The 23490-nt window shown below is 40.3% G+C and overlaps 1 protein-coding gene across 1 annotated transcript; it reads left to right on the forward strand.

Annotated features, from left to right (window-relative positions):
- The first annotated feature begins 283 nt into the window (after window positions 1-283).
- Window positions 284-898, forward strand: LOC138879725 (uncharacterized). The gene has a single exon (XM_070159361.1). The coding sequence runs from the start codon at window positions 284-286 to the stop codon at window positions 896-898; it is 615 nt and encodes a 204-aa protein (XP_070015462.1).
- Window positions 899-23490: the final 22592 nt, after the last annotated feature.

Consider the following 23490-nt stretch of genomic DNA (forward strand, 5'->3'; position numbering starts at 1 on the left):
CAAACTATGAGGGTACGCTAGAGTCGATCCCTATGGGTACTGTCTCACATAACGCCCAACACATTGATGCCAGCACCAACATTAATGGGAATACGCGCCAAGAAAATCAACAGGAAAATCGAGAAAATCCCACCTAGGAAGAAAGAAAGGAGAACATGGGAAGCAGAACGGGAAAACCTCGACATGTCATTCATATGATCATCGGGGGGACTGACATTCCCCAAGGACCCATGGCAAATGGGATAAAGTGTCTGCTTTAACGGAAGGGTTAATTCGGGGGAACATGCCCAAAGACATCCTTGCATTTAGCGAGGAAGATTTTAAGATATTGACTCAACCACGTAACGATGCGCTGGTAATTTCATTTCTCTTGAATAATGTTCAAATTAAACGTGTACTCGTGGATCCAGGTAGCTCGGCCAACGTGATCAGGTCAAATGTGGTAGAACAACTCAAGTTGCTCGATCAGATCATGCCTACCTCCCGAGTCCTCAACGACTTCAACATGGCCGGCGAAGCTACGAAGTGGGTGATCACCCTCCCGATCAACATCTCCGAGCCAGTTCAGGACACCAAATTCCATATCATCGACGGTGACATAAGGTACAAGGCATTTCTTGGGAGGCCGTGGATATACAGCATGAGGGCAGTACCGTCAACTCTGCATCAGATGATGAAGTTTCCAACAAAGGACGGTAAGAAAAGGTATACAGAGAACAGCATGCAGCAAAAGAAATGTTCGCGATCCACTGGGAAACGTCAGATTCTATACACTTTACCTCAGAAGAGCCGAGAGACAAACATACCCCTGAAGATGAAGAAGAAGATTTCCTCGCTCCCCGAACCTTCGTTTCCCCCAGAGAGCCGGATGCAACAAAGTCGACTATTGAAGAACTAGAGAAAGTTATTCTGGTCTAACATCTCCCAGATCGGAAGGTATACCTGGGAATGGGGCTAACCCCCAAACCCACGAGAAAACTCATTCAATTTCTTATTAATAACATCGAATGTTTCGCTTGGTCCCACTTAGATATGACAGGTATCCCACTAGAAATAACCACCCATTGGCGAAGTGTCGACCCCAGATTCAAACCGGTGAAGCAAAAAAGAAGACCCCAGTTCGAAGTAAAACACATAGTCATCAAGGACGAGGTAACAAAACTGCTCAAAATAGGGTCTATTAGGGAGGTAAAGTATCTCGAATGGCTGTCCAATGTGGTGGTAGTTCCCAAAAGGGGAAATAAGTTAAGAATGTGTGTAGATTATAAAGACTTAAATAAGGCATTCCCCAAAGATTCATTCCCATTGACTAACATCGATCGCTTGATCAATGCCACGACAGGTCATGACACCCTCACTTTTCTCGATTCTTACTCGGGGTATAATCAGATTCAGCTGAACCCCGGGGATAGGGTGTCGTGACCCCTTTTTCCTTCCGCAGAATCGGGTTCATGACATTTTGGTATAGGACAACTCATTCCTTTTGGGAAGTGGTTTGCATTTTAGAGAGTCACCACCTAACGATTTTAAGGTGCGTTAAGGCACCTATAGGGTTCATCTACAACGATGTTTGGTAACCAGAGATAGGGTAAGATCTTGAAATTATCCTAAGGGAAAGGTGTTACGCACCCCCTCAGGATCCACTAGTGTGGTTCCCGGCCAGGCAGTTTTTGGGAATTTGGGCAATTAGCAAATAAATAAGTATGGCTCAAATAGTAGGGGGTTTGAGTTTAAATACACAAGGGGTGTCCTAGGTTTGCTTGTAATATGGATCATATCAATGCAATACCCGGTATGACACTCCTTAAAGAGGGGCTACATGTGGTATTAACGCACCGATCATCATATCCATATCTACCATTCCCCGCCCCGTGAAGGTAATTAAAGCGAGGGCTGGTATCGACCCCTATTGCATGCTGTTACCCGTCCCTTCCTACCAGTCCTAGAGGAATATAGTGCTTCTATCCTATAAGGGAGGGTTCTAGGCGGACCCTTAGTTTTAAAGGTAAAATTCTAGGCGACATACAAGAACACATAGGACTGCATTTAAAGGAAAAAGCACAAAAACAGGCAGAAGGCTCAGGTATACCTCCACAAATAATGCACATAGACAGCATGACTCATACACAATTAATGTCTAAATTTAAATCCTATGCATGGTATCTAAGTGATAACAGCAAAACCAGATTTATTACATGGCTCAGAAAAGAAGTCTAAATCAGGCTTGCCTACTGATTTTAACATGCGTGTAGTTAAACAAGGACAATTCTATTTTTATTTAAGCAATTACCTAAGGCTTGCCCAGGTGTAAAGCGATGTGCGGCAGTTATTCCGGGCTTTTAAAACAGTGTGGAAATTAATTTACCCTAAGAGAATGTTGTTCTAGTTGATACGAGTGCAGAGGTTATCCCTAGTTATTTTAAACAGGATAATCAAGTGTGAAGCTATTTTTACCTCTTTTATAATCAGCAGTTTACACTAAGTGTGAATGCAAGTGCGAATGAGATCCTAAAACTTTGTATCTAAGATTCCTGTAAAAAACTCATGATGCAGAATTCCTAGAGCAGGATTTCAAAATGCACATAACAGGATTGCAGAATTTCTTAAGAGCGGGATTTCTAAATGCACATGGCAGCGTAGAACATAATAGTAAAGTGCTAATCATTAGCAGATTTTAGCACATGATTTTTGTAAAGGTGCACATGCTGAAACAATAAACATGAGACCTAAGAGCATGATTTCTAATGCATGTATGAACCCTAAGCATAGTTTCTGTTGCGCAATTAGGAACATAAACCTAATAACATGTTTTCTACCCTTAACAACTATGGCATGCATATGTACCTTATCCCTATTTACTAGCCAACCCCAATACTTGTTTACAACAAGTTATTACTGACCAATATTGAAATGAATTACATAATGAAAATAAGAAGTTACATTATTGGAATCCTGATTAGGACATCATCTCTGAGTTATATAATCAATCACCCCAAGTGCCAAGATTGTTCCATAGCCTTTCTTATACCTGGGTGTGTCAGAGTTCCCTAAGGACCTCAAGGGATCCCAGGCAGTGCTCACACCCAGATTTTCACAGTCAAGATAGAGTAGGTGCAGTGTGGAAAGGCCAGCTTTTATTGTCCAAGTTCAGAGGGAGCTCAAGGGTCCCAAGGCAAGGCTCACATAAAAGGGGCAGAACCTAGTAATCTAAGTGTATATGTGAGAGTGCTTGACATAGGTTTAAAAGAGTTGAGATGGAAAATAGTTTTGAAAGGAGAAGGGAATAGGGACAGCAATAACTTGGGACAGACCATCACACATAGAACAAATCAAAAGAATAGTATCATTCCAACATTCACAGGCAGGGAAGTAAGGGGTTGGGGACATAGAGGACCCAAGTCAGAAACACATGGATGAGAAAAGAAGCATATTGACCAACAAGCACACAAAACAAATAGGGACTGATTTTAAAATACAAACAATTACTTCAAAGAGTTAATAAGGGAATCGTGCTTAAAATTAGAAGTGTAATAAGACATAGGGATAGGGTATGAGAGTAGTCATGCAGGGGCTTATTGCACATAATCAGTTATGACTTAGTGTTAATCAAGTACATTAGGAGACATACTAGTTGATGGACATAAACAAGAACAAGTAGACATGTGATTACATTTGAACAACTGAGGGCAGGACTTCAAGCATGCGGAGTAAAGCAATAAACAAGAAATGCAATTAAACAACATGACCCATTAAGTCAGTGCAGGAAAAGATAGGGATTGACAAACGATAGAGCACATAGAGTTGAGTTTCAGAATTGAACTAGAAACATACCAGTTGAGGAAGCAAAGTGCAGAAAGTAAAGCAAGTAGAGTTCCATAGCCTAGCCTTGGCTTTCAGCCAGCTAGACAAGCAGTAGCACAAGTAGCAGAGAAAGAAGAGAGAGTTTGAGTGTGTGTATGTGTTTTTTGAACTAATTGTTTGTGTCTTGAATTAGGAGTAGAGGAGAGTATATATAGTAGTTTAGGAGTGGAGCAGAATAAAGTAAACAAATCATAATTCAGCAATCAAGGAAATTACAGATGAAATTAGTGTAGTCTTCCTTCAATAAAGGACAAATACCCAATGGTTAGAGGGCATGAGTCATTTAAGGAAAGAAAATCAAATCAGACCCAAGTAAAGAGGTAAGCAAACAGAAGTTTAATTAAGGAAGTAATCATAAAGAATCAGTGACATTACGGACAATAAGGTAATAAGAATAATCAGAGTTATATCAAGGGAATGAATAAGTAATTAGCACATAATTTTAAACAAGCAAATCAGTCAATCGAGATTCAAAATAATATTGATTTGAAGAGAGGGAAAATATCAGTTTTCCATAAATAGCCAAATAGGCAAAAAATAGGATTTCACAAACATGCTTAAACTTGCCAAGGGATCGACTCAAAAAACCTAGTAGAGATAAACTAGGGTAAAAGTCACAAGATACTGAATTAGTCGAAAGGGGAAAATCATGAAAGTCAAAGCACAACACTAACAATGTAACAAGTAGCTCGGAAAGACTCATAATTGGAGCAAAAACATAAGAAAATTACAGCTTTAACACAAACTAGTTAGGGTCCAGACAATTTTAGCATAAATCAGTTAATAACATCTAAGAACATATGATTAACACTCGATATGAAAACATTGAGAAGACGAGTTTCAGTAAACCCTAGTTTAGAAAAGAGCAACTAAAATCGAAATAGCTACTCAAAACATGAGATTTTTAAAGAAATATGTTTAATAACACTTGAATCATCTCAAATCTATAATGATCTGAGAAGAATCGAACAGTAGTCAGTCTAGGGTTTCGAAAAATAGTAAAGATGAAGAAAAAATCGGTTAAAACTCATGGATACACTTAGATAAAAGACAGATCTAAAGAAAACTGGAAAATCTCAAGAGCTAGGGTTTCGGAGAACCTAGAGAATATGAGAAAACATTAGACCGTTACCGGTTTCAGCCGGAAAAGCCATAGATCTTACTCAAACAGCCATGGATAGCCGAAAAATAGCATAAAAGACCATGGATAGAAGTTGAGCAAGGTATGGACTAGATTTCTTCGAGATCTTTCCACGAAATCACAAAATGGGCAACCAGGTGACGTAGGATACAAGTACACATCTCAAACAGCCATGGGAATCCATGAATCGAGTGAGGATCGAAGGGAATTAGGTTGGTTAGGGTGGCAGCGGATAGGGTTAGATTTATGTCTCAGAGAGAATTGGAGAGGAAAGGGGATTCTAGGGTGGCGGTTTGGTAGGAAATTAATTAGGTTAGAGGTCGTTCAGGTTAAAAAAAGGTAAGAGGGAATAGGGGCCGTTAATCTTAGAGATCAACAGCCAAGATGATAAGGGGGTCTGGGTTGGGTAGGATCAAATTGGGTTAGGGTCGGATTTTAATTGAAATTGGGCTAGGAAATTGGGGTCCAATTTGGGCTACAATTGAAAGCCGATTTGGCTATATTTTAAATAGCCATTTTTCCCAATTTGATTTATAAAAATAGTAAATAGTTTCTGAAAACTAATTTAAAGTACTAAAAATAATTTAAAATACATAATTAACAATTTAAAAATACAAGATCTAATTTTATGCGTATAAACATAATTAAATCTAAAAAGGGCTAGTATTGAAATTATGTGCAATTTAGCTTTAAAAATACTAAATATAATTATAAAAATATGTAAAAATTAACTTGGCCATATTTTGGCATAAATATAGAAATCCAATAGGTGAATTATCAAAATAATAATTTTTGGAAATAATTATTGGGGATTTTATGGATAAAAAGGAAGAAAATAAATCAATTTAAAACCTTTAAAAATTATGAAAAAATAATAAAACTCTTGGACATGCTTATATATGCATACATATGCTATTTTGAAGGTATTTTGCATATTGAAAATATATAGGGAAAAAATTGGGTATCAACAGCTACCCTTCTTTACCCGAGAAGAATGAAAGAGTTTCCGGGTAAAGAAATTATGGCATTTGACCGAGCAAAATGGTTTGAAGAAGATTTAGGCTGCACCCTGGCTTTTGAGCTACCTACATATCCATGGTTTCATAGGAATCAGGCCGTATGTAGTTCAGGATCCATCGGCGGAGTATGCCGATGAAGACCTTTCAAGAACGGAGCAATATCTAGGGCTGGGTGAGTGAACGATTTATGGGAATGGTTAGGTTTGATATGGCTGAGGGAACTGGAGTGGGGTCGCTCCTGCTGGGATAGTCGTTGCTCGCCGCCTTACCTGCAAATACGCAATACAAGCATATACTGTGCATAAATTTAAACATGATGCAAATTCCCGTTGGACCATGAATGTTGTCTTTGGACGGTTAGGAATGGCGTCCTCAGACCATGATGTCCTGGGCCATGAAGCATATGATAAAGGATTCATAGGCCATGAAATGATGTTCTTGGGCTGTGAGGATGGTGCCTCCGAACCATGACATCTTTGAATAATTACATGCAAAAGATTGAAAGAGATCCTCAGGCCATGACATGGTGTTCTTGGGCTATGAAGATGGTGCCTCCGAACAATGACGCATTTGGATGAGTTGGCAATATTTCAGCCCATGAAGGATGCAGTAGTATGATGTGGACAAGACAGAGCTTAGTCTTGTGAATTGAAGGGCAGAGTTTAGCCCGTAAGGAAAGCGAGATAAATAGTTTTTAGGATATTGCTTAGTTTCGAAGAAAATTGGAGGTAGAGCTTAGCCTCGAAAGGCAGAATGGTAGCCTTATGCATATTGGAAGGCAGAATGGTAGCCTTATGCAAGAATGAAGATGGAGACAGCATTTAGTCTCGGAAGGCAGAATGGTAGTCTTATGCAAGTTGGAAGGCAGAATGGTAGCCTTATGCAGATTAGAAGGCAGAATGGAAGCCTTATGTAAGAATGCAGATGGAGACAGCGTTTAATCTCTGAAGGCAAAATGGTAGCCTTATACAATACAGATGCAAATGGAGGTAGACCTTAACCTTGGAAGGAAGAATAGTAGCCTTATGCAAGAATGCAGATGGAGACAGCATTTAGTCTAAGAAGGCAGAATGGTAGCCTTATGCAATGCAGATGCAGATGGAGGTAGAGCTTAACCTCGGAAGGCATAATAGTAGCCTTATACAAGAATGCAGATGGAGACAACATTTAGTCTCGGAAGGCAGAATGGTAACCTTATGCAATGTAGATGCAGATGGAGGTAGAGCTTAACCTCAGAAGGCAAAATGGTAACCTTATGCAAGAATGAAGATAGAGACAGTGTTTAGTCTCGAAAGGCAGAATGGTAGCCTTATGCAATGCAGATGGAGGTAGAGCTTAACCTCGGAAGGCAGAATGGTAGCCTTATACAAGAATGCAGATGGAGACAATGTTTAGTCTCGGAAGGCAAAATGGTAGCCTTATGCAAGAAATAAAATAATGAATGACAGTACAGTTTTTCTTAGCTGATAGCAGATTGCGGCGTCGTGATTATTAGGAGCATTGTGACATACGGGACATCACTGGTGTGTGCTGATAGCAAATTTTGGCAAGTGCAACGATTCTGAGAATCGTATTCTTGAACAATGTTTGTCCCATGGGCGTACAGTATGTTTAACGATTTCGCAATCCTAGTGCCTGCATCTAAAGAAAAATCGTGAGTTTTGTAAGGGGGGAAGGTTAGCTCGTATCCCTGCTAGCTTTTGCTTGACCCTTTCAGCTTTGATCTGGTGATATCGTTTGTATCATTGGGGTAGCGTTGCTAAACAAAGCAGTTTCAATAATAATCATGCATGATTTTGTAAAAATATGACATAAGTATATAATGAGAAATAGCTTTTAGATGAATCGATGACTGTGACGTAGCTCGGGATATTGCGACCTCTCCCACTGCAGAATTTTGAGGATCTCCTCAAAATTCTACTCTAATTTGATGGGTTGACGTTTCTGACTACTGCTCGTACGTCGATTGGCTGAAATTACTTCGGAAGTTTGAGGGTCCTCCTCAAAATTCTGCCCTAGTTTCCAATTGCAGGGGAAATGAATTTTTTATTGAATTGTGACCGAAGCCATAGGGCTGCCTACATATCCCCTCTTAAACGAAAATCAGGTCAGGCGTAGTTCAATTTACATCATATACGGAAAGCATAAAGATTACACATAATAACGTTTGACTACGTCTGACTTTATTGGCTTTGACCAGACTTCTCCGTCTATTTCTGCAAATATAAGGGCTCCTCCTATCAAAATCCTGTGAACCATGTATAGACCCTGCCAGTTGGGAGAGAACTTCCCTTTGGCTTCATCATGATGCAAAAAAAATTCTTCAACACCCGTTGTCCCGGTGTGAAGTGTCTTGGTTTGACTCTTTTATTGAAGGCTCTGGACATTCTGTTCTGATAGAGTTGACCATGGAAAACTACATTCATTCCCTTTCCATCTATAAGGGCTAGTTGCTCATAACGACTTTTTACCCACTCTACATCGTCGAGCCCAACTTCTTGTATGATCCTTAGGGAAAGAATTTCTACCTCTGCTGGAATGATGTCCTCTGTACCATAAATCAGCATATAGGGGATTGTCCCGATTGATGTGCGAACTGTGGTGCGATACCCCAATAGAGAAAATGATAACTTCTCGTGCCACTGTTTATACTTCTCTATCATTTTACTCAATATCTTCTTGATATTCTTGTTGGCGGCTTTTACAGCTCCATTCATCTGAGGCCTGTAAGTTGTGGAATTCCTGTGTCTGATCTTGAAGGTTTCACACATAGCTTTTATCAAGTCGTTGTTGAGGTTGGAGCCATTATTAGTAATGACTGACTCTGGAATCCCGAATTGAGAAAAAATGCGGTCGCGGACAAAGTCTGCCATGACTTTCTTAATTACTACTCTGTAAGATGCTGCTTTGACCCATTTGGTCAAGTAGTTTATGGATACCAGGATAAACCTATGTCCGTTGGAATCGGCAGGCTCAATTGGCCCAATAACGTCCATTCCCTAGGCGACGGACGGCCAAGGTGAGCTTGTTGCATTAAGCTCATTTGGAGGTACCTTTATCATGTCTGCATGTATCTGACAGCGGTGGCATTTCCGGACATACTGGATGTAGTCTGTTTCCATATTCATACAAAAGTAACCAGCTTAGAGTATCTTCTTTGCTAGGATGAAACCGTTCATATGTGGACCGCAGGTCCCTGCATGAATTTCCTCTAATAGCCTAGATGCTTCCTTTGCGTCGACACATCTCAATAATCCTAAATCGGGAGTCCTCCTATACAGGATTCCTCCGTTATAAAAGAAGTTGTTGGACAATCTCCGAAGTGTGCATTTCTGAGTAGGATTTGCAAGTTTTAGGTACTCTCCTTTTTGCCAAATATTCCTTGATATCATGGAACCAAGGTTTTCTGTCTGCTTTTTCTCCAATATGGGCACAGTAAGCTGGCTGATCATGGATTTTCACTAAAATGGGATCAATTATATTCATGTCTGGATGATGTATCATAGATGATAGGGTAGCCAATGCATCGGCGAACTTATTCTGGACTCTGGGAACATGCTGGAATTCCGTCTTCGTGAACCTCTTTCTCAATTCCTGTACATGATATAGATACGGGAGTATCTTGGAGTTCTTAGTTGCCCATTCTTCTTGTACCTTATGTATAAGTAAGTCTGAATCTCCAATTACTAGAAGCTCTTGAACATTCATGTCAATGGCCATTTTGAGTCCTAAAATGAAGGCTTCATATTCGGCCATATTGTTAGTGTAGGGGAACCTGAGTTTGATAGACATCGGATAATGCTGACCGGTTTCTGATATTAGGACTGCTCCTATGCCAACTCCTTTGAAGTTTGCTGCTAAATCGAAGAACATTCTCCAATCGTCATAAGATTATGTAATGTCTTCTCCTATGAATGATACCTCTTTATCAGGAAAATACATTTTTAGGGGTTCGTATCCTCTATCCACGGGGTTTTCAGCAAGGTGGTCTGTTAGTGCCTGTCCCTTGACTGCTTTCTGAGTTACGTAAACAATGTCAAACTCACTTAGCAGGATTTACCACTTGGCTAGCTTGACGGTGGGCATGGGCTTTTAAAAGATGTACTTCAAAGGATCCATCCTTGATATGAGAATAGGCGCAAAAGTAATGTCTCAGCTTCTGAGCTACCCAAGTCAAAGCACAATAGGTGCGTTCCAATAGAGAATATCGGGCCTCATACGGGGTGAACTTCTTACTGAGATAATAAATAGCTTGTTCCTTCCTCCCTGTTTCATCGTGCTTCCCCAGAACGCAATCAAAAGCTCCATCTAACACTGCAAGGTAGAGTAATAAGGGTCTACCTGGCTCGGGTGGGACTAAGACTGGTGGTGTTGACAGGTACTCCTTGATTCTGTCGAAGGCCTTTTTGCAGTCCTCGGTCTATTTGGTGGCGGCGTCCTTCTTCAACATCTTAAAGATTGGCTCACAAATAACTGTAGACTATGCTATAAATCGGCTGATATAGTTAAGTCTCCCCAACAAACTCATCTTATCCTTCTTGTTCTTTGGCGGTGGTAGTTCTTGAATGGCTTTGACTTTTGATGGATCCAGTTCTATTCCTTGGCGGCTCACAATAAACCCAACCAATTTCCCAGCAGGAACCCCAAATGCGCACTTTGTGGGGTTTAGTTTCAGGTTGTACCTCTACAGTCTATTGAAAAATTTCCTCAGATCTTTCATGTGGCCAGTGGCCTTCTTGGATTTGATAATAATATCGTCCACATATACCTCTATCTCCTTGTGTATCATATCATGGAAAATGGTAGTCATGGCCCTTATATAGGTGGCCCCTGCATTCTTCAGGCCGAATGACATCATCTTGTAACAGTGCACTCCCTACGGCGTAATGAAAGCCATTTTCTCAACGTCTTCCTTTTCCAGATCTGATGATAACCAGCGAAGCAATCTATGAATGATTGTAGTTCATGCTTGGCTCAATTGTCAATTAGAATGTGTATATTTGGTAAAGGGAAGTCGTCTTTTGGACTGGCCCGGTTGAGATCCCGATAGTCGACACAGACTCTAAACTTTCAATCCTTCTTTGGTACTGGCACGGTGTTGGATAACCATGTCAGGTGTTCTACTACCCTGAGAACCTTAGCTTCGATCTGCTTATTGACTTCTTCCTTGATTTTCAGACTCATATCAGGCTTGAACATTCTGACCTTTTACTTTACCAGCGGACACATTGGATCGGTTGGCAGCTTGTGATCCACAATGAATGTACTTAGACCAATCATGTCATCATACGACCAGGAAAATATGTCCTCATACTCTTTTAGAAATTCTGTGTATTCTTTCTTTTCTGATGGCGATAGGTGATATACAGATTCGTGTTTCCTTGACATTTTCAACATCTCTAAGGTTGACAATTTCAGTCTCGTCTAGGTTGAACTTAGGTCTGTTCTTAAAATTCTCAACTTCCTTGACAATCTCGTCAGGTATGTCATCTTCTTTTGAATCTATGTATGTTTGTTGCTTTGTCTCATTGCATGTCACAGTCATTGGTTCATCAAGATAAGTAATAGTAATGTTGTATGGGTAAAGTAAGGAGAGATAGCAATAAATATTAATTCATAAGAAAATCCAATATGCTTTTGATAAGTTGAATAACAATTTTGATCATCGAAGATCTAATTGCTGAAATTAAAAATGCGAGAAGAAAATCATTTAGTAAATAAAACAGTGAATAATGCTTGTTTTATCCTTGCTACCCTGAGGCTTGTCGGGCTTTGATTGTCCTGATGGTACAATTCTTGAGATGTGCCCCTCTGCTCACAGCATGTATGGAAGGGCCTTCCTCCCCCTCCTCCTCGAGAATAACACAACGATCCATATCACTGTCCTCTAAAAATAGGTTCTTCACTGCTGCAAGTGCTTCTTCTTCATCTGACCCATAAATAATGTCAGCCTATTGGAAGGTCTTCTCCAGATGCGGTATCGACTGCTCTAGTGGGTAGTAAGGACCGTGCCATGGTGGCGACCAGTTATTGAACTCTTTCTAGGTGTATTCATATCCCAAGCCGAATGTAGTGCCATGTTTCTTGAGTTTTATAGGTTTAGAGATTCCTTGGAGGTTTTTGCCGAGCCCTTTGCCAGGTTCGTACCCAATCCAACTTAACATACTCTCAATTTTAGTATCCCATCATTTGTCTTTGCCGATGGCGTTGACCCGCTCAATGTGGTGGTAAGTTTCTCCACCCAGCTTCCTTCTTCCCTCGATCGCTAGAATTGTCTGGCGACTGTATATAGGGTTGTTATCGTAGCCGTGAATGATTACTTCCTGGTGATTCCAATTGAACTTTACTGCCTAATGCAACATTGATGCTACAGCCCCAGCAGCATGAATCTATGGTAATCCCAGTAGCAAGTTGTAAGACGCTGGTACATCTATTACCTGGAAATCGACCTCGAACTAGGTTGGTCCCATTTGCAAGCATAGACTAATCTCACCAATGGTGGACCTCTGAGAACCGTCGAAGGCTTTCACACTGATTGCTCCATCTTTTATCTCATGTAGCCCTTTACCCAACTTCTTGAGTGTTACCAGCGGACAAATGTTAAGACTGGAACCTCCATCGATTAGGATTCTAGTGATGAAATAATCTTCACATTGCATGGTGATGTGCAGTGCCTTATTGTGCCCCAGCCCTTCAGGTGGCAGCTCGTCTTCGTGAAAGGTGATCTTATGGCTTTCCAGGACTTGTCCTACCATATTAGCCATTTTCCCTCTAGTGATGTTACTTGGTACGTATGCTTCATTTAGCACCTTTAACAAAGAATTTTTGTTCGTCTCAGAATTTTGAAGCAGGGAGAGAATGGATATTTGTGTTGGCGTCTTGTTCAACTGATCGATGACTGAATATTCCTTGGCTTGTATTTTCCTCCAAATGTAGTTCGGACCTATCTCAATGAGGGACGGCCGATTGGAGGCCTGCTTACTTAACTCAGTCAGATGTTCAGGAGTATAGACTCTACCAGTTCTTTTCATACTCTGTGCTGCGATAGTTTCTTCAATCCTGACCTTGCCTTTCCTTCTTACCTCGGCTGTATAGTCCCAGGGTATGGCGTTTGTATAGAATGGCGTCATGGTTGACATCGCCACTGGGATCGGCGCGGCTATCCTCACTCCGAATAGAACATGTGCCTTGGGTGGTAAGAGTGCAACCTCAAATGGTGTGGGTGCATTTGCCGGAGACACGAATTCAACCTCAATTGGTGTCGGTGTCTTTGCGAATGCTACTACTTCAAACTCAAGAGGTACAGACATATTCACCTCAGTGTCCTCAGATGGTTGGATCTGTACTATGATTGGATTGAGAGTAATTGTTGGTTTCTTTAGGTCATCACCTTCTGTGATCAACCGGATTGGTCCCTCGGGATCTCAGTCATCTTCTATTTCAATTATGTGGATACCTCCCCCCTTATGGTCTAGAAGGGGTTTGTTGCAGATATTTGGAGCGGGTTCCTTTGCCACAATGATCTTGTTATCAATCAAAGCCTGTATCTTGTCTTTCAAGGAGCGGCATTCATCGTTGGTGTGCCCTTTCATGTCGGAGTGGTATGCACAGGACTTGTTAGGATTAACCCATTAAGAAGGATTCTCAAGGGTTGCAGCAAGGATGGGGGTGACATAACCAGCAGCTTTGAGCCTCTCATACAGTTGGTCGATGGGTTCAGCGATGGGTGTATATTATTTTGGAGGTCTGCGATCAAAATTAGGTCGGGGTCTAGGGAAATTTTGGTATGCAGGGGGTGATTGATAATGGGATGGTTGAGCATTGTATGTTTGGTATATATGAGTGGGTTGGGAGTATCTGGGTGAGGTAGGTTGATATGTAAGAGGTAGAGATGACTGATAAGTGGGCGGCAGAGCTTGGTATGAAGGTTAGGGTGCTTGGTAATTTAGGGTTGGCTGGTATGTGAGTGGAGGTGTTGGATAAGTTTGGTATTTGAGGGGAGATTTGGTCCTCTGTGCAACCATCACGGCCTCTACGTCCCTTTTCTTGGACACACCACCAGACTGTAATGTGGACACACCACCAGACTGTAAAGCCTTATTTGTATCTTGCAAGGCCTCGAAGTTTGTAACCATACCGCTTTTAATACTTTCTTCAATTTTTTCACCCAGTTTGATAATGTTAGAAAACTTGTGGTTCTCAATCATCATCAGTTATTCATAGTACTGTGGGTCCTGAGCTCGGATAAATAACTTGTTCATTTGCTCATCTTCTAAGGCGGGTCTGACGTTAACAGCTTCAGACCTCCAGTGAGTAGCATACTCGCGAAACGTCTCTGTTGGCTTCTTCTTCAAATTCTAGATATAGAACACATCTGACGCGTTCTCTATATTAAACCTGACCCTGTCTATAAAGTCAAATGCCATACCTACCTAGCTTGACCACTTCTTGTGATCTTGGCTGATTTACCAAGATAATGCATCTCCTTTCAAACTCCTCATGAACAGCTTCATATGGAATCTTTCATTCTTCCCTACTCCAACCAGCTTGTCGCAATATGTTCTTAGATGGACCCTTAGATCACCCGTACCATCAAATATTTCGAACTTAGGAGGTTTGTACCCCTCAGACAGTTTGACATCAGGCTGTATGCAAAGGTCCTCATAATTCAGCCCCTCAATTCCTTTGCTTCCCTCAACGCCCTAAATCCGGCTGGTCAGTTTCTTAAGTTCCTCAGCCAAGTTCCTAATAAGCAGATCCTTTTCAATAAACTTAGGTGTGCATGAGATAGGTTGGGTGGAGTGTGGCATGGTCTCCACGTAGATAGGAGTGTTATGGTGTCCTGGTGTATGGGTGTGGAAATGGTCGTTTGTGGAGTTTTGAAGTTTTGGGATGAGTAGTGGAGTGTTGTTTGGGGTATGGTAGGTGTTATATTATTTCTTTGGTGGAGCAGTGTGATGGTGATGAGTGGGATGATTCTGTTGTTTTGGGATATTTTGAGGAGGTGTAGGGTTTTAAGTGTTGGGGAAGTTGACATCTGGGGTGCTGAAGGAAATGACAGGCTTGCCAGATTTCAAACCTGATCGAGTTCTTCCTGGAATTTCAATAGTTTCTGTTCAAGTTGTGACACATTTACATTAGGAACCTGAATACCCTAGCCATTAGTGGCCTCTACCCGTTCAGATGTATTCACCTTCCTGATGTTGTTTAAATCTTCCATTTTGCCTTAGTTCTTGCCTTTAATGGGACTAATAGGAGAAGTGGGTAGAGGGCCCTTGGATCTTGTGAAATAAGATGATGATGCTAGAGTGCACGAACTAACCTTTGGGAAAGGGAATAATAAAAATAAAATAAAACAAAAGGTAATCAAGTTAGTGAGGATTATAAAAGTATTGCAATATTTAAACACATAGTGCAGGAATGTAAGGCGTGTCCTAATTTGGGAACCTCTTTGTGCCCGATGTGGGCCTAACAACAAATGGATTTGGAGAACTTAGAATGCCAAATGCCTCATTTTATTGATAAAAAATAGACGAATCCCAAAACGGCGCTAAATAAGCAAGGAAATAAAAGTCACTAATGGCCATTGGCCTTATTACATTCATAAAGCGAAAAAGTAAATTCCTATCTACTTGGTCCCAGAAGGACCTTCTCCAGATTCAGCATTCTTGGTTCCGTCGAACAACTTCCCCAATTCACGAAGTCCCAGTAATAGATATGCTCTAGCTAGATGTCCACCTTCGATCCTTTTAGCATTTAGACAGTCCTAACCCTTTTCGAGAAATTTTCCCTCTAGTTCTACTATGCCTTGCTCCAAGTATCCTAGCCTTGTGTGGGCACTTATAGCCATGTCCTTCCATTCCTCAATCAGCTTATGGTTGGACTCTTGTATCTCGCGGTGTTCGCTCTCGCACTCAAGGATCCTCTTGCGCAGCTGGTTGTACTTGACTTGTGCCTCAGCCTTTTCATCTATAATTCTGTGACCTCGAAATAACCCTGGCTGGCCCAAACCATCCCAATTGTCTTCTAACCAACCCGAATAGAAAGGAGTGCAACCGGCGTGATATCAGTCTGGCTCGATGGTATCTTTCCCTATTATGATCTTGCAGTGCCACATGTGTTGGGCTTGGCACTTGTAGGGACTATCATCATTTTGGAAGTCAACTCGGGAATGGCTCATATTGTCAACCATGGGTATGACTTGCTTCCTACCTGCTTGCCTTATAACTTGAAGAGGGACATAAGGGTATTTCCTCTTAGACCAATCAGTATCAGGAAAGGTGCATCTCTAGATCGGGCGATGAACTCCTCTGTCAGAAACCACTCGAACGTCCATTGAACCTGTTCTTCGGTCAAATTATCAAAGAGCTCAACCCATCCTTTGGCATTCTCAGGCTGAGCGAACATGTCGGGGATGTAATTTATTCGCTTTGGGTGGTGGAAAGCGATGTGCTAATCCCAGACCCTTCGCTGAATTTCTTGTCGGTATATACCCTTTTGGAGATGTTCCATGAGCCAAAGCTAAAGTAGTAGATTGCAGCCTTCGAAGTGTCTCGCTCCCCGTTAACACTTCTCTAAGGCTCGGTATATGTCTACGATGATCATGGGCACAACACTGAATGTCTGCCCACCAATCCCCTCCATTAGGGTCTTGGTTACCATAGCCAACCTAGTATGGATTCTCCCTTTCTTCATTGGAAACACGATCAGACCCAGGAAACAAAACATGAAGACGAACACCCTACGATGATTCCCAAGGACGTGATGGCAAACTCGTCAGGGAAGGTACGGTATGATTTGCTATGACCGTACCTTTCATACAAATAGTCAAAATGGATGTATGATTCCTTCAGGCATGCCAATTCTGCATTCTTCTTCAAACCCATCATTTTAAGGAAACTTTTGCCTGTGTAGTTCTCAGGCATTAGCAAACCCGGAGTCTCCCACACTAGACCGGCCAATCATCCTATCTCCTCTAGAAAAGGTGTCATTTCGATGTCCCCAAAGCGGAATATGGCCCTTTCACAATCCCAAAACAAGGTAGCATCTTCTATTATCTTGTTGTTAGGCTGGACCTCCAGGAGGGATGGTAGATTGCCCTGATATTTTCTGACGAGGGTTTTGTCACTAGAATGTAAATCTTCCCACCAACTCAGCAATCTTGGGTGGATGTTGGTGACCATGCCAAATCTGGGGACTTTGTGCCTCATATTTCTACAAGTTAAACAAGGTAGACCCTTACCCCCACTGCACTCGACTATTTAATATCAACAATTAGCACGAAGCATTTAGTTCTCCAAATAAATGCACAGAACGTGATGATATCCGTTTGGGTTTAGGGAAACCCAGTGAACTTTTAGACAAGGCTGTCTTAAAGGATCATTATGTGGACAACATAACTAACCCAGCTAGGTTTGACCATGATGCATGCACAATTTAAACAGAGTAAGGTTTCTATGGGGTTTTAGACTGGTACCCTTGAGCGGACAACTCAAAGGGGAAGGAACGGAACTGTCGACTGCACCGCTGATCGACTAGTTTTACCGCGAATACGCCTTTGTGAATTTAGAGGGTAATGATATAGGAAGAGCGCAACCACTCATCAAGCGTTGCTATAGTATTTGTTTGGCATGAGTGGAGTATAATGTTGAGCATGATTATGCAATAATTAAAAGCATTTTGACATGTATTTGCACGTTAAGAAAGCGATAAATACAGCAACTTTACAATTTAAAGCGGCATTAAAGGAAGGAAGCAAGAAAGATATGTCAGTTTTGCTTTTGAAGAAGAAATTAAATGCTTAAAGGAATTAAACAAATGATTGCACATGGGGGGGGGTACAAATTCACAAAAAATGGTATGAAATGGTAAAAGCCTAGATATCCCCAGCAGAGTCGCCATGTTGCCACGCCCCCTTTTTCCTTCCGCAGAATCGGGTTCATGACATTTTGGTATGGGACAACTCATTCCGTTTGGGAAGGGGTTTGTATTTTAGAGAGTCACCACCTAACGATTTTAAGGTGCGTTAGGGCACCTATAGGGTTCATCTACAACGATGTTTGATAACCAGAGATAGAGTAAAGGCTTGAAATTATCCTAAAGGGAAGGTGTTAGGAACCCCTCAGGATCCACTAGTATGGTTCCCGGTCAGACAATTTTGTGAATTTGGGCAATTAGCAAATAAACAAGTATGGCTCAAATAGTAGGGGGTTTGAGTTTAAATACACAAGTGTTTGAAAATCAATTAGCCAAAGGCAAAATTTTGAAAAGAATTACAATCTAAAGCATGCTTATGAATGTAAAGGGGTGTCCTAGGTTTGCTTGTAATATGGATCACATCAATGCAATACCCGGTATGACACTCCTCAAAGAGGGGCTATACATGGTATTAACGCACAGGTCATCATATTCATATCTACCCTTTCCCGCCCCGTGAAGGTAATTAAAGGGAGGGTTGGTATCGACCCCTATTGCATGCTATTATTCATCCCTTCCTACCAGTCCTGGAGGAATTTAGGACTTCTATCCTATGAGGGAGGGTTCTAGGCGGACCTTCAGGTTTAAAGGTAAAATTCTAGGCGACATACAAGAACACATAGGACTACATTTAAAAGGGAAAACACAAAAAAAGACATAAGGCTCAGGTATACCTCCAAAAATAATGCACATAGACAGCATGACTCATACACAATTAAAGTCTGAATTTAAATCCTATGCAGTGTATCTAAGTGATAATAGCAGAACCAGATTTATTACACAGCTCAGAAAAGAAGTCTGTATCAGGCTTGCCTACTGATTTTAACATGCTAGCGGTTAAACAAGGACAATTCTGTTTTTATTTAAGAATTTACCTAAGGCTTGCCTAGGTGTAAAGTGATGTGCGGCAGTTATTCTGAGTTATTAAAACGGTGTGGAAATTATTTTACCCTAAGAGCATGTTATTCTATTTGATACGAGTGCAGAGGTTATCCTCGGTTATTTTAAATAGGATAATCAAGTGTGAAGCTGGTTTTACATCTTTTATAATTAGCAGTTTACACTAAGTGCGAATGAGATCCTAAAATATGGTATCTAAGATGCATGTATAAAACTCATGATGCAGAATTCCTAGAGCAGAATTTCTAAATGCACATGGCAGGATTGCAGAATTTCCTAAGAGTAGGATTTCTAAATGCACATGGTAGCGTAGAATAATAGTAAAGTGCTAATGATTAGCAGATTTTAGCACATGATTTTTGTAAAGGTGCACATGCTGAAACAATAAATATGAGACCTAAGAGCATGATTTCTAATGCATGTATGAACCCTAAGCATGGTTTCTATTGCACAATTAGGAACATAAACCTAATAACAAGTTTTCTACCCTTAACAACTATAGCATGCATATTTACCCCATCTCTATTCACTAGACAACCCCAATACTTGTTTACAACAAGTTATTACAGACCAACATTGAAATGAATTACATAATGAAAATAAGAAGTTACACTATAGGAAGCCTGATTAGGACTTCCTCTCTGAGTTATGTAATCAATCACCGCAAGTGCCAAGATTTTTTCATAGCCTTTCTCATACCTAGGTGTGTCAGAGTTCCCTAAGGACCTCAAGGGATCCCGGGCAGTGCTCACACCCAGATTTTCATAGTGAAGATAGAGTAGGTGCAGTGTGAAAAGGCCAGCTTTTATATGTCCAAGTTCAGAGGGAGCTCAAGGTTCCTAAAGCAAGGCTCACATAAAAGGGGCAGAACCTAGTAATCTAAGAGTGTATGTGAGAGTTCATGACATAGGTTTAAAAGAGTTGAGTTGGAAAATAGTTTTGAAAGGAGAAGATAATAGGGGCAGCAATAACTTGGGACAGACCAGCACACACAGAACAAATCCAAAGAATAGTATCATTCCAACATTCACAGGTAGGGAAGTAAGGGGTTGGGGACATAGAGGACCCAAGTCAGAAACACATGGATGAGAAGAGAAGAATATTGACCAACAAGCACACAGAATAAATAGGGACTGATTTTAGAACACAAACAATTACTTCAAAGAGTTAATAAGGGAATTATGCTTAAAATAAGAAAAGTAATAAGACATAGGGATAGGGTATGAGAGTAGTCATGCATGGGCTTATTGCATATAATCAGTCATAACTTAGTGTTAATCAAGTACATTAGGAGACATACTAGTTGAGGGACATAAACAAGAACAAGTAGACATGCTGATTACATTTGAACAAGAGAGGGCAGAACTTCAAGCACGCGGATTAAAGCAATAAATAAGAAATGCAATTAAACAACATGACCCATTAAGTCAGTGCAGGAAAAGACAAGGATTGACAAACAATGGATCACATAGAGTTGAGTTTCAAAATTGAACTAGAAACATACCGGTTGAGGAAGCAAAGTGCAGAAAAGTAAAGCAAGTAAAGTTCCACATCCTAGCCTTGGCTTTCAACCGGCTAGACAAGCAGTAGCACAAGTAGCAAAGAATGAAGAGAGAGTTTGAGAGTGTGTGTGTGTGTGTGTGTGTTTTTAACTAATTGTTTGTGTCTTGAATTGAGAGTAGAGTAGAGTATATATAGTGTCACACCTCCTCTTTGCGCGCCCGTCCCGAATGGTAAGATGCGCGAGGGAGTTTTTCCAATTTAAGTGACAATATTCGAAATGGGATTTTTTATTTAATTTAGAGTCGCCACTTGGGAAAGGTTTGGCTTTTGGTGTCCCAAGTCACCGGTTTATCTTGAATCCCAAATCGAGGAAAATATTCGACTTTTCCAAATGAAGTCTGCGAACCAGAAATTCTAAGTAAGGAATTCTGTTGACCCGAGGGAAGGTGTTAGGCACCCTCGAATCCCGTGGTTCTAGCACGGTCGCTTAAATTGTTATAATGGCTAAATATCTGATTTTAAATACATGTTGTGACTTATGTGCTTTCATTAAGTTTAAACCGCTTTTATTATCATTTTTATAGAATTGCAACGTCGTGACAATCCATCTCGAACCACGCCGCAATCAATGCACCCGTAGTTGTTGACCATTTTGACTCCGTTGAGATTTGGATTCGGGTCACATCAATGTGCACCCGGGTTTAAGAATGTAATTTAATTAAGTCGCGCCTAAAGAGTCTAGTGCATTATTATTTTGTATGAAGCCATGAAATTCACTAAACGACCTATCCTGAATTCTAAATATTTATTATGATTATTTATTGAGGGCCCCGCAATTTTGCATTTTATTTGGCGAGGCTCGTCTCTATTTAGAAAGGATATCTTAAAGTGGCTACATTTCTAATACATTTGTCTCTAAAACTAGAAGGAAAAAAAAAAGGTACATGCTGCTTTGGCCTAATCCGGGTTTTTATGATTAATTATTTACAAAGTTAAGAAAACATTATATTTTAACGGAAAAATGCTTTAATTTGACAAGGAAATCACATACGAGTTAACGAAATACAACACTTAATCCGAACAAACATCTTTAAGTCGAATTTAGATTAACTTGCTTAAACAGGGTTAGTAGAATTCCTTATTAAAGAATGTTACCGATGATATTCAAAGCTAGTCCTATAAATCGCCTAAAGAAGTCGAAACTGGGTGATTTAAAACTGTATTGTATTTGGCTAGATTTAACAGCCATTGGCCCCTACTTATTCAAAGCATGCTGAAAGAGTGAGTTCAATTCTAACAATCATATTGAATAGTTTCACATTCCATGAACTGTGTTTACATCCTGTATGCTTCTAAATGAATCAAATACCACGGTTTCAGATCAACATAAACATTAATTAAGTACAAACTTACGAATGTATTCTCTATTAGGCTACAAATTAAAGGATTTAAACAACTTTAACAATATTCGCAAAGCTGTAAGTAAAGCCACAGATGATTAAAGATTCTTCAGATCTTTCATTTCAATTTTCATTTCTACATCAGTTACATCAGACAGATTCGAAGTGTGTACCTGAGAAGACGCTTACAATGAAGAAAGCAAGAGAGTCAGTTGAGAAAACAGTGCAAGCGAAACAGCAGCAGTAACAGATAACAGCAGCAGGACAAGTTCCGGTGCAAGATACAATTATAGACGAGGAAAAAGTGGAAAATGACAGCAGTAGGCAGTGAAGCATAAACAAAACTCCAGGCAGACCAACTCAAAAGAAACTAAGCACGAAAATACCACCAGAAATCTCAATTGAGACTCGGAAGAATCAGTACAGCCCAACAGGTTGACAGCAAATGAAGCCCAAACAGAAAACAATTTTTCCTGAAATTTCTGTATATTCCCTGTTTCTTGTTCACTCTCTATCTGTGTATATTAGTTCTCTCAATGTGTTTGTATGTACCTTTTTATGATATCCCTCTCACTATCTCTTTTCTTCTTAAACAAAAGAGTGACAATTTTCAATCTTGGAATCTATTTGAGTTATCAAAAGAAAACTCCTCTCAGTTTTTCTTTCTTTTTTTGAACTTCAAGCCCTCAATGATTCAGTCTCTATCCCTCTATCTCTCTGTTCTCTTATGTCTGTCCCCTTAAACTGATGAAAGTTCTTCCTTTTATAAGCCTAAAGTCTGCCCTTAACAGCCTGTTCATCAATCACCCAAACACCCTCCCATGTGCTCCCTCTTTTTCAGTTTCCACTCAAACTTTTAAGTATATAAACCCCCATGATATTCCCTGGCAGACTTACCTTTTAAGTGAGGGTTAATATTTCTAAACTAAAACAGGATATGGGCAGCAGAGTATAATCTGACAGCATATGCTGTCACACTATTTTAAATATAATAAAGGCCTTTATGCACATGTTGTGCACAAGTGCACATGCCCTCCAATTCTGACTGCAACTAAACAAAACCAATCCTTTTATATTTCTGATTCAGATTAACAACTATAAGTAGCTAAATTCAATTCCTAACTGATTCTTACTTTGATTCAAACAAAGTTGCAGCAGGCAACAGGTTCAATTGTTAACATTTGAACTACTGAAATTAATTGACGACATTTGTCGACTCGACTATATTAGTTATAACACATACAACCAAAATCAGACATTTAACAGTATAGGACACATGATTCGAATTGTATTGACTAAGCAGAATTGTACCCGAGGAATCAGTTAATCAAGTTCAATTTTGAAATTCAACCAATTGCACAACAAATACATACATACACATTATCAGAACAAGTAGAAGAAGAAACTCAATCAAACAACAAAGGTTCAGGCAAGGTGGACAGGACACAGTTGATAAAACTCAAAACACAGATTTCACGAAACATGAACAGCCTTTAGAACAATCACATGGACTAAAACAAATAAAGAAAAGAAAGCAAAACTCACCTTAAAATCCGAAAAATCAAAAGACCCTAGCTTGGACTCGAACAGACCTTTCTTAAGGCTGAACGGACTTTAATCGAAGTGTTTCTCAGATGAGAAACACTTCGATTAAGGTCCATTAGACCTTAATCTCTTCGGCTTGAACAAG

This window comes from Nicotiana sylvestris, chromosome 10, assembly GCF_000393655.2.
Source record: "Nicotiana sylvestris chromosome 10, ASM39365v2, whole genome shotgun sequence".
Lineage (NCBI taxonomy): Eukaryota > Viridiplantae > Streptophyta > Magnoliopsida > Solanales > Solanaceae > Nicotiana > Nicotiana sylvestris.

Excerpts from the sequence above, each read along its gene's own strand:
- LOC138879725 (XM_070159361.1), top strand. The coding sequence starts at position 284 with ATGCCCAAAGACATCCTTGCATTTAGCGAGGAAGATTTTAAGATATTG.